At 41.3% G+C, this 16,879-nt stretch overlaps 1 protein-coding gene and 2 long non-coding RNA genes across 3 annotated transcripts; all 3 read right to left on the reverse strand.

The window, feature by feature from the left end:
• Positions 1 to 1,355: 1,355 nt before the first annotated feature.
• On the reverse strand, positions 1,356 to 2,105 carry LOC124002839. Its single transcript, XR_006833135.1, has 3 exons — positions 2,023 to 2,105; positions 1,797 to 1,883; positions 1,356 to 1,587 (listed from the first exon to the last, which is right to left on the reverse strand). It is a non-coding gene; the product is annotated as an uncharacterized LOC124002839 (long non-coding RNA).
• Positions 2,106 to 6,938: 4,833 nt separating this feature from the next.
• On the reverse strand, positions 6,939 to 11,346 carry LOC124002714 (zinc finger protein 420-like). Its single transcript, XM_046310408.1, is given in 4 exon segments — positions 6,939 to 7,614; positions 7,617 to 8,921; positions 8,924 to 9,226; positions 11,208 to 11,346. Coding segments are annotated over 3 exon segments (1,707 nt in total). The 5' UTR covers positions 8,994 to 9,226; positions 11,208 to 11,346; the 3' UTR covers positions 6,939 to 7,282.
• A 19-nt stretch (positions 11,347 to 11,365) lies between these two features.
• Positions 11,366 to 15,903, reverse strand: LOC124002833. Its single transcript, XR_006833127.1, has 3 exons — positions 15,799 to 15,903; positions 15,054 to 15,112; positions 11,366 to 11,925 (listed from the first exon to the last, which is right to left on the reverse strand). It is a non-coding gene; the product is annotated as an uncharacterized LOC124002833 (long non-coding RNA).
• Positions 15,904 to 16,879: the final 976 nt, after the last annotated feature.

The raw sequence follows: 16,879 nt of genomic DNA on the forward strand, positions 1-16,879 counted from the left end.
AGGCGGATGGACAAACAAATACCCACAAATTCTGACAAACTCCAAGCATTGATTATGCAAGAATGGGCTGCCATCAGTCAGGATGTGGCCCAGAAGTTAATTGACAGCATGCCAGGGTGGATTGCAGAGGTCTTGAAAAAGAAGGGTCAATACTGCAAATATTGACTCTTTGCATCAACCTCATGTAATTGTCAACATAAGCCTTTGACACTTATGAAATGCTTGTAGTTTTAGTTTTACTTCAGTTTTCCATATTAAACATCTGACAAAAATATCTAAAGACACTGAAGCAGCAAACTTTATGGAAATTCATATTTGTGTCATTCTCAAAACGTTTGGCCACGACTGTAGATGGTTAATATTATGTAGATTACACGTCATACTGCAACTAAGCACGGGAGGGAGGGTGGTCACTTATTGTAGCAAATGTGTAGCTCCTGTAAGACATGTTTCTCCATCAATTGTTTCAAACTTATTTTATTCTCATTATCATGACTATAGCATTGTTGTTTTGGAACTCAGGCACACAATATATCCTGGTCTCTTCTATGTAATTCAACTCAACATAACAAAATACATTACACCACACTATAGATGTCTATTTTACATTTGGATTTACATGCAAGCTTTCATTCTGCAGAACAAATCCCCAATAAAAAGTAGAACGGTAGGGTATACGTTATTATCAAGTGTACTTACAGAGTGAAGAGAGAGCGAGAGTTTTGATAGAATGCCTTATTGGATGTGTGAAACAAAGTCTGAGGTCTGTGGTTGACACCATCCAGATGTACAGAGGCTAAAATGGTGATGAAGTGCTCTCTTCCTGTCATGTCTTCTCCTGACAACCAACATGTCAGTAAAGGGCTTTTCAACAAATCTATTAACTTCTTATGGAGCACTTATTATACAAGAGGCCTATGTTCCTTCTAGAAGCCAAGGGTTTAAGTCAGTCAAGCTATTCTACAAGAAGGAGAGTTGTAAAATATCCCTATTAAAATCCTACAATATAATTGGACCACAGTGCTCTCTTCTGGCATCTCAACACAACAGCCGTCAACAGCTGACAGCAGTCAACAGCTGACTCAAACCATAGAGGTAGGTAAAGGGAGCACTTGGACCAAAGCCTATTTTAGCATGGATAGCAGCATTGAGGGTTTTCACCATTTTGAAGTAGTCGACTAGGTGGGACTTGATATGAGTTCAGGAAGGATAAAAAAAAGTATATCCAGGTCAGCATGAAGGGTCTGCTAATTAATTATACTCCTGAGCAAACATTCCATGACTGCAGGTGGCAGGAAATCACCAACCTTGACTTTGCACCTGTTCAGACGATACAGACTCCAGCACAGATGACGGCAGTTTGCACCTTTTTAATTTATTTTAAAAACTGCCAATACACACATAGAAGAACCCAACCTATTTCTGGGTTTGAGGCAGTTGGACGGTGGAATATAGAGGCACTTTCTGGTTTCTGTGGTGAATACTGATGTTGTGAACATCATCCTGATCATCTGTGTCTGCTGTCTGTGCTGCAGAAGGGGTCATGGCCATGCCTGAGCCGTTGACATAAATTGGACTAGCGTCTCGCTGATGGGGAAAGAAGACCGATAACATTACGGTTGAAAAATACAGTAACGCCACAGTCATTGGCATAGAAAGATGCCTGAGCAGAGTGCACACTTCCGTTTGTCAGCACACTTCCGTTTTCAAAAGAAACGGTAGTTAGGTTAAATGCTTTATCCCTGAAAACCAGAAAAATCCACTTTGCCAAGCAGCTAAGGGTGATTCACACATACCGTTGTCAGTCAGCTGATTCCAACAGACTCACAAGTCCATTCTCTGCTGTGTCTCTTCTGTCAGAGGTGGATTTGGAGGCCTTCTCCCTGTTTTTGCGAATGATGGAAAGAATAAATAAATGAACAGATGATTGGATGAATTAATTCAGAAATTAAAATCAAGTTTAATATTGAGATCAATGATTATAAAACAGAATATGAAAAGGGGTTAATTCCTCTCACTCACCTGAACCACTTAAAGCCAGAGGATGAGAATCAGAACATACACTATGATTCCTACAGCTGCTTCCTTCAAAGACGATTGTTCCCCACAGACAACACAGGAAAGTTGAGATCATTGTAGCCTTCTACTGTACAGGAGTTTCTGCCTGTATCCTCACTGCTGACTGGGACGAGGATCAAACGTACCACCACACCAACCATATAATTCTTTTTAAGCATATTTAATTCTGAGTTTGGAGAAAAAGTTTGTTTGTGAAAACAATTTCTAAACTGTATACTTTTAGTTTTCCTGAACTCAGTCAAAAGAAGTTAGCTGGCGCTGCTTGTGTTAGCACATACACAGATTAAATACACCTCTATAACTCTGATTAAAGTGTTTACATGTCCTAATCATTCTAAAGATTGTTCAGAAAACCAGGTGTTTTTAAAGGTGAATCCTTACTTCTGTTATGACCTCACACCAATTAAGATCAGCAGAGTAAGATGTTTACATGACGAATGTCATACTCTGTCTACTGCCATAATCAGTTTAATAGGAAATGATTAGTGTGCATGTAAAGCCCTAGTTATTTGGTTACCAGTGGTGTGAAGTACTGAAGTAAAAATACTTACAGCACTACATAAGTTGTTTTCTTGTGTATCTGTACTTTACTATTCATATTTTTGACAACTTTTACTTCACTACATTGCTAAAGAATATAATGTACTTTTTACTCCATACATTTTCCTGACACCCAAAAGTACTCATTACATTTTGAATGCTTAGCAGGACAGGAAAATTGTCCAATTCACATATTTATCAAGAGAACATGCCTGGTCATCCCTACTGCCTCCGATCTGGTGGACTGACTAAACACAAATGCTTTGTTTGTAAATGATGTCTGAGTGTTGGATTGAGCCCCTGACTATCTGTAAATTTAAAAAATAAGAAAATGGTACTGTCTGCTTTGCCTAATATAAGGAATTTAAAATGAGTCTATACCTCGGATTTGGGTGCGTCCTCGAATATCTGTTGTTCCTTTAATGTTCACTCGTTCAAAACGACCCGCAAATCTAAGAGCATTGGCTGGTGGAGGCATGCGCTAGTTTCCACCATATTTCATATACCAGTCATTTCCTATCAAACAGTGAAGAAGAGGAGAAGCAAGAGGGATAACTGGGCCCAAAATCTGTCTTCTGGCTTATTTGATCATATACATTTCGTAACGAGTTGGTTGTTAGGAGTGTATTGGTAAAAGTAGGACGTGTGACATCCTGGCAACTTTGAGGGTTGCTATACAGAAGACAGTCCTATTTGGTAAAATACCAAGTATTATGCCAAGAACAGCTCAAATAAGCAAAGAGAAACGACAGTCCATCATGACTTTAAGACATGAAGGTCAGTCAGTCCGGAAAGTGCAATCACAAAAACCATTGAGTGCTATGATGAAACTGGCACTCTTGAGGGCCGCCACATGAAAGAAATACTCAGAGTTACCTCTGCTGCAGAGGATAATTTCATTAGAGGTACCAGATTCAGAAATCGGTAATTACAGTGCCTTGCGAAAGTATTCGGCCCCCTTGAACTGTGCGACCTTTTGCCACATTTCAGGCTTCAAACAAAGATATAAAACTGTATTTTTTTTTGTGAAGAATCAACAACAAGTGGGACACAATCATGAAGTGGAACAAATCAAAAACTGAAAAATTGGACGTGCAAAATTATTCAGCCCCTTTACTTTCAGTGCAGCAAACTCTCTCCAGAAGTTCAGTGAGGATCTCTGAATGATCCAATGTTGACCTAAATGACTAATGATGATAAATACAATCCACCTGTGTGTAATCAAGTCTCCGTATAGATGCACCTGCACTGTGATAGTCTCAGAGGTCCGTTAAAAGCGCAGAGAGCATCATGAAGAACAAGGAACACACCAGGCAGGTCCGAGATACTGTTGTGAAAAAGTTTAAAGCCGGATTTGGATACAAAAAGATTTCCCAAGCTTTAAACATCCCAAGGAGCACTGTGCAAGCGATAATATTTAAATGGAAGGAGTATCAGACCACTGCAAATCTACCAAGACCTGGCCGTCCCTCTAAACTTTCAGCTCATACAAGGAGAAGACTGATCAGAGATGCAGCCAAGAGGCCCATGATCACTCTGGATGAACTGCAGAGATCTACAGCTGAGGTGGGAGACTCTGTCCCTAGGACAACAATCAGTCGTATATTGCACAAATCTGGCCTTTATGGAAGAGTGGCAAGAAGAAAGTCATTTCTTAAAGATATCCATAAAAAGTGTTGTTTAAAGTTTGCCACAAGCCACCTGGGAGACACACCAAACATGTGGAAGAAGGTGCTCTGGTCAGATGAAACCAAAATTGAACTTTTTGGCAACAATGCAAAACGTTATGTTTGGCGTAAAAGCAACACAGCTCATCACCCTGAACACACCATCCCCACTGTCAAACATGGTGGTGGCAGCATCATGGTTTGGGCCTGCTTTTCTTCAGCAGGGACAGGAAAGATGGTTAAAATTGATGGGAAGATGGATGGAGCCAAATACAGGACCATTCTGGAAGAAAACCTGATGGAGTCTGCAAAAGACCTGAGACTGGGACGGAGATTTGACTTCCAACAAGACGACAATGATCCAAAACATAAAGCAAAATCTACAATGGAATGGTTCAAAAATAAACATATCCAGGTGTTAGAATGGCCAAGTCAATGTCCAGACCTGAATCCAATCGAGAATCTGTGGAAAGAACTGAAAACGGCTGTTCACAAATGCTCTCCATCCAAACTCACTGAGCTCGAGCTGTTTTGCAAAGAGGAATGGGAAAAAATGTCAGTCTCTCGATGTGCAAAACTGATAGAGACATACCCCAAGCGACTTACAGCTGTAATCGCAGCAAAAGGTGGCGCTACAAAGTATTAACTTAAGGGGGCTGAATAATTTTGCACGCCCAATTTTTCAGTTTTTGATTTGTTAAAAAAGTTTGAAATATCCAATAAATGTCGTTCCACTTCATGATTGTGTCCCACTTGTTGATTCTTCACAAAAAAAAATAAAGTTTTATATCTTTGTTTGAAGCCTGAAATGTGGCAAAAGGTCGCAAAGTTCAAGGGGGCTGAATACTTTCGCAAGGCACTGTAACTGCACCTCAAATTGCAGCCCAAATAAATGCTTCGGAGTTCAAGTAACAGACATCTCAAACAACTGTTCAGAGGAGACTGTGTGAATCAGACCTTCATGGTCGAATTGCAGGCAAGAAACCACCACTAAAGGACACTAATAAGAATTAGAGACTTGCTTGGGCCAAGAAACACGAGCAATGGACATTAGACCGGTGGAAATCTGTTCTTTGGTCTGATGAGTCCAGATTTGGGTTTTTGGTTCCAAACATCATTGTGAGACACAGAATAAGGGAAAGGGGGATACCTAGTCAGTTGTCCAACAGAATGTATTCAACTGAAATGTGTCTTCTACATTTAACCCAACCCCTCTGAATAGGTGAACAGATGATCTCTGCATGTGTGGATCCCACCGTGAAGCAGGGAGGTGTTACGGTGTGGGGGTGATTTGCTGGTGACACTGTCTGTGATTTATTTAGAATTCAAGGTGCACACTTAACCAGCATGGCCACCACAGCATTCTGCAGCAATACGCCATCCCATCTGGTTTGCGCTTAGTGGGACTATCATTGTTTTTCAACAGGACAATGACCCAGAACACACCTCCAGGCTGTGTAAGGGCTATTTGACAAAGAATGAGAGTGATGGAGTGCTGCATCAGATGACCTGGCATCTACAATCACCAGATCTCAACCCAATTGAGATGGTTTGGGATGAGCTGGACTGCAGAGTGAAGGAAAAGCTGCCAAAAAGGGCTCAGCATATGTGGGAACTCTGTGGGAGCAAGATGTACATATAGGAAGAAACAATACTGTACCAAAAGAGAAAGATACACTTAAGAGTGTATTTGCCATTCTGGTAAAATGCATTGTCTATTGTATAGGACAGGAAGCCAAAGTAAGGCCATGAGAGCATAGGACAGCTGGACATACCAAGGTCAGAGGGACATACAAAGGAGGGGGTCAGCCAAATGACCAACTGATGGACTATAGACATAGGGCATATATTTTTAGGACATGAACAGAAGAGACAAAGTCTACTAGTCCTAATAAGGACAAGCCAAACATAAGGGGCCCATAGGATAAGATGGGCATGTATTATTTTTGGGACATGAAGAGGTCCTGTCACCATTATAACTTGACTGAAAGCAGATATGGGCGTTATTGGGCGTGAACAAGCAGGATGCACAGATTGGGATATAATGGTGGCAGATGGACTGAGGGAAATAACTTCATTTGCATGTGGGATGGACTCATATGTTGTATGTGTATAAATCAGAGCCAGTGCTCTGGAAAAGTGTGTGTTCCGCGGACCATCTAGGCTTCTGATATGTTTGTATTAAAAGCCTATATTGAATTCACAAGTTCGTGTAAGTGTTATATTTTGTAACGATCCTCCACGACATCTCCTTCAAGAATGTTGGAAAAGCATTCCAGGTCACTACCTCATGAAGTTGGTTGAGATTATACCAAGAGTGTGCAAAGCTTACTACATGATTCCATGTGTGTTATTTCATAGTTTTGATGTCTTCACTATTATCCTACAATGTAGAAAACAGTCAAATAAAGAAAAACCCTGTAATGATTAAATGTGGACAAACTTTTGACTGGTACTGTACAATAAGGAAAGTTGAAAGATATACCCATTAAAATCATTGAAAACAAATGCAACAACATCATTTGACCACACTAATAGTATTTTTGACCACACTTCCTTATGTCTCATAAGCGACAGTAAAACCTGATGAAGGGTTTTAAAAAGAAATGTTAACATCTTTAGGACCAACAAAAATTATACAAGAGGCCTATGCTCCTTATAAAAAATGAATTATTATAGATTTTAAAAGTCTGTAATGTGATAAGCAGACGTTGATCAGATAATGGATTTAATTATTAATCTATTGAATACATGAATACACAGAGTATTGTTGAAACATTATTCTACATTATACAGTTCTTTAATGGATAACAGGAGTTGATGAAAAAAGATACAGCTCTGAACCACCCCACCACACACAGGACTCCTACTCCAAGACGCTTGATAAATATGGATCCAGAGCTGCATATTATGATACACAGGTTACCATGGTAATCAGACTTAGTTAGAGAATGGGAAATGGATGACTCTTTACAAGATGTTTTCTATTGAAACTTTTAGGGATCTGGAACCGGTGCCGGAGAGGAGGGAGATGAAAGAAAACATGTTTGTGATTTCTGGTGTTTTTTCAGTGACCCTGAATGAGCAAAGCTCTTTCCACATAGACAGGAATAAGGTTTCTCTCCTGTGTGTGAGAGCTGGTGTATAGTCAGGGCGAAATCTTGAGCAAAACTCTTCCCACACTGATCACAGCTATAAGGCTTCTCTCCTGTGTGTATTCGTTGGTGTTTAGTTAGGGATCCTGATTGATTGAAGCTCTTCCCACACTGATCACAGCTATAAGGCTTCTCTCCTGTGTGTATACGTTGGTGTGCAGTCAGGGTGGAAGCTTGAGCAAACCCTTCCCACACTGATGACAGCTATAAGGCTTCTCTCCTGTGTGTATTCGTTGGTGTATAGTTAGGTATCCTGATTGATTGAAGCTCTTCCCACACTGATCACAGCTATAAGGCTTCACTCCTGTGTGTATGCGTTGGTGTTTAGTCAGGACTCCTGATTGACTGAAGCTCTTCCCACACTGATCACAGCTATAAGGCTTCTCACCTGTGTGTGTGCGCTGGTGTGCAGTCAGTTGTCCTGAGTTCCTGAAGCTCTTCCCACAATGATAACAGCTATAAGGCTTCTCTCCTGTGTGTATGCGTTGGTGTAGAGTCAGGTCTCCTGATTGATTGAAGCTCTTCCCACATTGATCACAGCTATAAGGCTTCTCTCCTGTGTGTATGCGTTGGTGTGTAACCAGGGATCCTGAATGATTGAAGCTCTTCCCACACTGATCACAGCTATGAGGCTTCTCTCCTGTGTGTATGCGTTGGTGTTTAGTCAGGTCTCCTAATTGATTGAAGCTCTTCCCACACTGATCACAGCTATAAGGCTTCTCTCCTGTGTGTTTGCACTGGTGTTCAGTCAGGTGTCCTGACTTCCTGAAGCTCTTCCCACACTGAATACAGATATAAGGCTTCTCTCCTGTATGTATGCGTTGGTGTGAAGTCAGATTTCCTGAATGATTGAAGCTCTTCCCACACTGATCACAGCTATAAGGCTTCTCTCCTGTGTGTATGTATTGATGTGTAATCAGGGATCCTGAATGATTGAAGCTCTTCCCACACTGATCACAGCTATAAGGCTTCTCTCCTTTGTGTATGCGTTTGTGTGTAGTCAGAGTTCCGGACAGTGCAAAGCTCTTCCCACACTCTTCACAGCTGTAAGGCTTCTCTCCTGTGTGTATGCGTTTGTGACTAGTCAGGTGTCCTGAGTTCTTGAAGCTCTTCCCACACTGATCACAGCTATAAGGCTTCTCTCCTGTGTGTATGCGTTGGTGTGTTGCCAGATCTCCTGATTGATTGAAGCTCTTTCCACACCAATCACAGCTGTAAGGCTTCTCTCTTGTGTGTATGCGTTGGTGTCTAGTCAGGTGTCCTGACTTCCGGAAGCTCTTCCCACACTGATCACAGCTGTAAGGCTTCTCTCCTGTGTGTATGCGTTTATGTCTAGTCAGGTGTCCTGAGTTCCTGAAGCTCTTCCCACACTGATCACAGCTGTAAGGCTTCTCTCCTGTGTGTATGCGTTGGTGTGTTGTCAGGGCCCTTGATTGACTGAAGCTCTTCCCACAATCAAAGCAGGGGTAAGGCCTCTCCCTGTATGAATTCTCTGAGATTGTAAGGTTTTAGATGCAGCAAAACTCTTCCCACACTGAGAGCAGCGGTACATTTTCCTCCCAGTGTGAATCTGCTTGTAAATGTCCAATTCCCTCTGTTTAGCAGAACTCTTTCCACAGTCAAAGCAGCAGTGGTGAGGTTTCTTCCCTGTAAGTCTCTGATGGTGTTTCTTGAGGTGTTCTGGTCTGGAGAGACTCTTCTCAGTCTTGTCAGCATCATCACGTTGTCGAGGCTCCGCAGATGATAAGCCCCTCCCACTGAGAGAGCAACGGTTAGGGCTGTCCCCTGTGAAACAAAGATATTGAATAGCATGGACATCTGAAATCAGGATACCTGATGGGACTTTGATAAATGCTGAAAATTGCCAATCAAAATAAATGAACTACCACAGTGACCTTCTTTTAGAAGCATATTTGATTCCGATTTCGGACATATTAAGTTTGTATGTGAAAACTATTTCTAAGATGTATACTTTCAGTTTCCCTGAACTTACTGCACTCGAACAAAAGGAGGAAGCTTGCGCTGCTCGTGCTAGAACATGTGCAGATTAAAAATGCCTCTATGAATCTGATGAAGGCCTTTACGTGGCCTAATACATTTTAAAAATTGCTCAGAAAACCAGGTGTTTTTAACAGCGTCACTTCGATTGTCAACTTAAGCCAATTAAGATAAGCAGAGAAAGGTGTTTACATGACTAATGCCATACTCTGCCTACTGCCACAACTAGTTTAATGTCAAATGATGAGTGTGGATGTGTTGGCTTCTTGCTTTTAATATACCTATTCATGTTACCATACTAGAACTTGTTGATTACTTTGCATGTAGAAGGAATGTATATGTTGGGGTCAATGGAGGGTGGATAGGAACTAAGTGTATGGAAAGTTATTGAGTGAGACAAGGGGGAGTGCAGAAAGTTAACACTCTCAAAACATGTTCTTTCCTAAGGAGGGAGGCAAAGGGCAACAGTCTGGTTTCAGTCACTGATAAATTGGACAACTGTGGATTAGAGAGGAGCGAGGAATTTGGGGTAGGCCGATGAAGTGGAGTGAGGAGAAACAGTCCTACTTGACACATACTTCCACGCCCACGACGGTTCTATAGCATCAGGCAAGGCCATGACAACACCATTGAGAGGAACCAATTAAGTTCCTGCCGAGCAACAGAAATGTATTGGCTGTTTAGATGTGCTCCGCCTAGTAGGAGGATATAAATAGATGTTCCTGTGTAATGATGTCTTTGCAGCTGTATGACCCAGTGGGTGAAGAATCTTGGATTGAGCCTTTCCAAGTTCTGAGTTTTTACTCTGTTTGTTCACAACCTAACACATATAAACGTACTCATTGTAAAGCGCTAGTTATTTTGTTGCCTTGACAAAGTCATTTCTGAAGGTTATTATGGATGTGATTAGTAATTAATTTACGTCTGTCCCTCATTTTAAGGTCCACCCTGTTACATGAACTGAACTTTTGTTTTAATATGGTGAAACTATTCTTAAAAAAAAAAGGTTTTCAAAAGAAACACTGAACATCTAATAGTCAAATCAGAGTAAAAGCAGGTGAGCTGGTTCTACTCTATGGATTTACTGCTGTTTTGTGGTGGGAAACTGAGCATCTCAACCCTTCTATCCAGACACAGACATGATAGAGATGTTTTAACAATAACTTTTTATGTGAAGACTGCATTCAATTACTACTTCCTGTTGCACAATACTAGCTTCCATTCCCCCCGTCACAAGCAGATTCATGGCTGGTTTTACCCATGTAATCTGGTGGTTCTGTTGTTTTCAGTTGTCCCCTGTTACGGCCAACCCTGTTACTTTTTGTGGCACATTGGCACTTAGTGTAGTCATATTTTTATGCAATGTCTTGTTTTTTATGAAGTTGAACATGTGCTCTATTACAGAATGGTAAAATTAGGTGCATTTTTTACACATTTAAAAATGGGTGGAATGACCCAGATATTTTCATATATAATTTATCAATGAATGACTAAAGTGCATAATGATGGCAGGATTCTGATTATGACGTCACTGTTTTAGCACTATCCACTGAGTTCTGAAACTACGGTGAGCGACATTGAACAATGTTCCAATAAATCTACAATCACCGCCATCTTGAAGCTAAAATTGGGATCATGTTAAATGTGCTAATGTCCATACCAACAAAACAGTAAAGGAGAGCAATGTAGAATACAGTGAACTCAGCAAAAGGAGTAACTCTGCTATCGTTTCAGAACTGTAGTCTAATCTACACACCATGGTTCTTACTTAATGAAATCACATCTCCATCTTCCTTCTCTTCTTCTCCTCTCTCTGCCCCGGTGTTTTCCTGCAGTCAACCAGACCCAGCAGTAAAGCGGTCCTGGGAGACGTTTGACCTGGGGACTCCGGGGAAGTTGGAGGAAGGGAATAGCTTTGTCCTGTTGGCCACAATAAATATTAAACAGTATCATTAAACCAAATATTTTATTAATTTAGTCCACACCTCTAATTTGGGTGCATCCCTAGAATATCACCTTTTTGCTTAAATGTTCAATCGTTCACAACTTCCTACTAATCTAATAGTATTGGGTTGGTGGAGGCATGGGCTAGTTTCCACCATATGTATTATACCAGTCATTACCTTTCAAAACTACTTTATTTTTTTTCACATGTATTTTTTTAAAAACTTTATTTAACTAGGCAAGTCAGTTAAGAACAAATTCTTATTTTCAATGACGTCCTTGGAAGAGTGGGTTAACTGCCTCTTCAGGGGCAGAATGACAGAGTTGTACCTTGTCAAGTCGGGGATTTGAACTTGCAACCTTCCGGTTGCTAGTCCAACACTAACCACTAGGCTACCCTGTCGCCCCAATATACAGATGGATCAAAAGACCCAAGGACAGGTCAGACTGGACCAGCCTTTGTTGAACAGGAAAGTGAGGTGGCAGTCAGGAGACGTACACAGCCAGGTGGTCTGTGATACATGGCAGAGCTGATGACCGTACTGCAGTGGGCAGAAGAAGTCAAACCAGACAGTGTAGTTATGTTCTGACTCATGTGCTGCATTGATGAGTCTACAATCATTTAGCTCACATAGCAGACAAGGAGCACTACATGAGGGAATTCAAATTCATGCCCAGGTGAGACAAATACAGTGGGGAGAACAAGGATTTGATACACTGCCGATTTTGCAGGTTTTCCTACTTAAAAAGCATGTAGAGGTCTGTAATTTGTATCATAGGTACACTTCAACTGTGAGAGACGGAATCTAAAACAAAAATCCAGAAAATCACATTGTATGATTTTTAAGTAATTCATTTGCATTTTATTGCATGACATAAATATTTGATACATCAGAAAAGCAGAACTTAATATTTGGTACAGAAACCTTCGTTTGCAATTACAGGGATCATACGTTTCCTGTAGTTCTTGACCAGGTTTTCACACACTGCAGCAGGGATTTTGGCCCACTCCTCCATACAAACCTTCTCCAGATCCTTCAGGTTTCTGGGCTGTTGCTGGGCAATACGAACTTTCAGCTCCCTCCAAAGATTTTCTATTAGGTTCAGGTCTGGAGACTGGCTAGGCCACTCCAGGACCTTGAGATGCTTCTTACGGAGCCACTCCTTAGTTGCCCTGGCTGTGTGTTTCGGGTTGTTGTCATGCTGGAAGACCCAGCCACGACCCATCTTCAATGCTCTTACTGAGGGAAGGAGGTTGTTGGCCAAGATCTTGCGATACATGGCCCCATCCATCCTCCCCTCAATGCGGTGCAGTCGTCCTGTCCCCTTTGCAGAAAAGCATCCCCAAAGAATTATGTTTCCACCTCCATGCTTCACGGTTGGGATGGTGTTCTTGGAGTTGTACTCATCCTTCTTCCTCCTCCAAACACAGCAAGTGGAGTTTAGACCAAAAAGCTCTATTTTTGTCTCATCAGACCACATGACCTTCTCTCATTCCACCTCTGGATCATCCAGATGGTCATTGGCAAACTTCAGATGGGCCTGGACATGCGCTGGCTTGAGCAGGGGGACCTTGCGTGCTCTGCAGGATTTTAATCCATGACGGCGTAGTGTGTTACTAATGGTTTTCTTTGAGACTGTGGTCCCAGCTCTCTTCAGGTCATTGATCAGGTCCTGCCGTGTAGTTCTGGGCTGATCCCTCACCTTCCTCATGATCATTGATGCCCCACGAGGTGAGATCTTGCATGGAGCCCCAGACCGAGGGTGATTGACCGTCATCTTGAACTTCTTCAATTTTCTAATAATTGCGCCAACAGTTGTTGCCTTCTCACCAAGCTGCTTGCCTATTGTCCTGTAGCCCATTCCAGCCTTGTGCAGGTCTACAATTGTATCCCTGATGTCCTTACACCCTCTCTGGTCTTGGCCACTGTGGAGAGGTTGGAGTCTGTTTGATTGAGTGTGTGGACAGGTGTCTTTTATACAGGTAACGAGTTCAAACGGGTGCAGTTAATACAGGTAATGAGTGGAGAACAGGAGGGCTTCTTAAAGGAAAAACTAACAGGTCTGTGAGAGTTGGAATTCTTACTGGTTGGTAGGTGATCAAATACTTATGTCATGCAATAAAATGCAAATTAATTACTTAAAAATCATACAATGTGATTTTCTTGATTTTTGTTTTAGATTCCGTCTCTCACAGTTGAAGTGTACCTATGATACATATTACAGATCTCTACATGCTTTGTAAGAAGGAAAACATGCATAATTGGCAGTATATCAAATACTTGTTCTCCCCACTATAGGTGTCCATATAAGCTTTGCTTGGATCCCGGCCCATGTGGGGGTGGAAGGGAATGAGGAATTAGATGTGCTAGCTAAACAGGCCCTTAGGAGACAGGAAGTGGAGGTGCCAATGAGCAAGGCAGAGGCTAAGGGAATGATATGGGCAGTGGTGGTGCAGAGATGGCAGGAGCAGTGGAACAGTGACACTAAGGACAGGCCTCTATTCACTGTGGTGGTGCAGAGATGGCAGGAGCAGTGGAACAGGACACTAAGGACAGGCCTCTATTCACTGTGGTGATGCAGAGATGGCAGGAGCAGTGGAACAGTGACACTAAGGACAGGCCTCTATTCATTGTTGACATTTGAGTAATTTAGCAGACACTGATCTAGAGCGACTTACAGGAGCAATTAGGGTTAAGTTGCTCAAAGGCACACAAACATAATTTTCACCTAGTCGGCTCAGGTTACTGGCTCAACGCTCTAAACCACTAGGCGACCTGCCACCCCTATTCCAGGTACAGTAAAGTAGGGGAGGATGGTAGGAATTGACAGAAGAGAGGAGGCTTTCCTTACAAGGCTAAGAGTAGGACACAGCCAGCTGAATAAGTGATTAAATGTGATAGGAAATCATTCAACAGGAAGATGTGATTACTGCCAGGAAACAGAGACAGTGGAGAATGTACTGATACAGTGTGGGCAGTATGATAGGGAAACAGAGACAGTGGAGAATGTACTGATACAGTGTGGGCAGTATGATAGGGAAACAGAGACAGTGGAGAATGTACTGATACAGTGTGGGCAGTATGATAGGGAAACAGAGACAGTGGAGAATGTACTGATACAGTGTGGGCAGTATGATAGGGAAACAGAGACAGTGGAGAATGTACTGATAGTGTGGGCAGTATGATGGGGAAACAGAGACAGTGGAGAATGTACTGATACAGTGTGGGCAGTATGATAGGGAAACAGAGACAGTGGAGAATGTACTGATACAGTGTGGGCAGTATGATAGGGAAACAGAGACAGTGGAGAATGTACTGATACAGTGTGGGCAGTATGATGGGGAAACAGAGAGACTGATCTAGTATGAGGGAGAAAGGGGTACAGGAATTGAGTTTGATATGGATAATCTGACTTTCAAATCAGTGATGAACAAGTGCACACTTTGGGAGGAAGGATAAATAATCAAGTAATAAACACAGATTCCTACACATGATACATTAGTAGGTGACTTTTCTGAAGAAAAAAAAAACGAGTTTTATCCTCATGTTTTTTTGTCCAGTTATTTAAGCCAAACACAGAAATGTGGAGGAACAAAGATGATGAAAACTAGGCCTAGACATTTATACAACACAGCAGACCTATACTGTTAAAGGGAAACCAGACTTACCGGATCCATTGAGGAAGCTATTGCTCCTTTATCAGACAACGTGTTATATAAATGATATCCTGAATTGCAAAAAACAAAAAAACAAGTCAACAGTAGTATAGTTACTTTGTTTAAGTGTTCACAAGAGGTCTGCCGGAAGGCGTGATTTCCTTCAGCAGTAAGGGGCAATATCATGTATATTCATAACCCTCTACATAAAACCCACTGGGTGACTGGTTGAGTTATCTTAAGTGCTTGACGTTACTGAGGCCTAAACCAAACAAAACATGGCGGACAATTTATCTTACGTCGGATCTGAAACCTAACAGTAAACATCAACTCCAATGACAATTAACATAAAGTTAAAACACGAATCTTACATTCCTGCCCCACTAACGTTAGTGTTTGATTCAGATCATCCGTTTGGTCATCAAACAGCCTAGCTAGGTAGCGAAATGTTAACTAGACTCGGGAGTTCGTGGGGACATATGTGCTTCAGGAGCCTGTGGGTTTGATATTATTCCACCATGGACAACAACAACTGGCTACTAGTTCGTTTTCTGACAAATGTTCAACTCAGCTAGTTTATCCACTGACCATCGCATTTGAAATAACAACAAGCTGGCTAGTTAGTATTCTGGCTCACACTGGCCATGCAGTAGCAAAATACACAGCTATCTCGATTTAATAGTTCCTAGTAGAGATATTTAAAGAAATGAGAATATAGGAACCCCATTAATGAATGGAGGAACGTATATCGCCTCACCCAGCAGACGGTCGACCAATCTTGTTCACGGTGTCATGCTGGGTCACAAGGTTGCTAAACGAATCGTCACTCAATCCCTTCTCATAGTCAGGGAATGAGTCGAGAACCTGCATATTTTCCTCCGCAATAAATAATGTCCCGATTCCAAATCTATACGATATTACAGAGAACAAGTAAATTATCTCACATGCCGTAAAGATTTGCAATGACCAGATTCGATGTATTCTTCTTCAGTGGGCTTTAATGGTGGGTGGCATCCAATATCTTGCATTACCGCCCCCAACTGGACGTTAGTATAAATCCATTATACTTCAGGGACAGGCAGAAATGTACGCAATTACTGTATTTCTCGGTGGAAAATGGACGAGTGTCATGCTTTTTCAATTTCAGTCTGGGGAGGATTAGTATTTTATTTATTTAGTCCAGGGGAGAGTCATGTAATGACAGTATTTGTCACCATTTTGGAACTTACGTACTGGTGCCATTCAACTTCGGGGTACAACCCTGCTCTCTCTCTCTCTCTCTGAATTCAATTTAAGGGTCTTTAATGGCATGGGAAGCATATGATTACATTGCCAAAGTAAGTGAAATAGATCATAAATAAAAGTGAAATAAACAATAAAAAATTGACAGTAAACATTACACTCACATAAGTTTCAAAGAATAAAGACATTTCAAATGTCATATTAAAATCAAATTGTAATGATCACATACGTGTTTAGTAGATGTTATTGCAGGTGTCAAAAAATGCTTGTTATTCTAGCTCTGACAGTGCAGTAATATCTAACAAGTAATATCTAACAATTTCACAACATATACCCAATACAACAAATATAAGTAAGAATGGAATTAAGAATATATACATATATTGACGGGTGATGTCAGAGCAGATTGGACTAAGATACAATAGAAAAGTATAGAATACTGTATATACATATGAGATGAGTAATGCAAAATATGTAAACATTATCAAAGTGACTAATGATCCATTTCTTAAAGTGGCCAGTGATTTCTAGGCTATGTCTATAGGAACGGAGCCTCTAATGTGCTAATGATGGCTGTTTAACATTCTGATGGCCTT

Source organism: Oncorhynchus gorbuscha, linkage group LG18 (assembly GCF_021184085.1).
Source record: "Oncorhynchus gorbuscha isolate QuinsamMale2020 ecotype Even-year linkage group LG18, OgorEven_v1.0, whole genome shotgun sequence".
NCBI classification, from domain to species: Eukaryota; Metazoa; Chordata; class Actinopteri; order Salmoniformes; family Salmonidae; genus Oncorhynchus; species Oncorhynchus gorbuscha.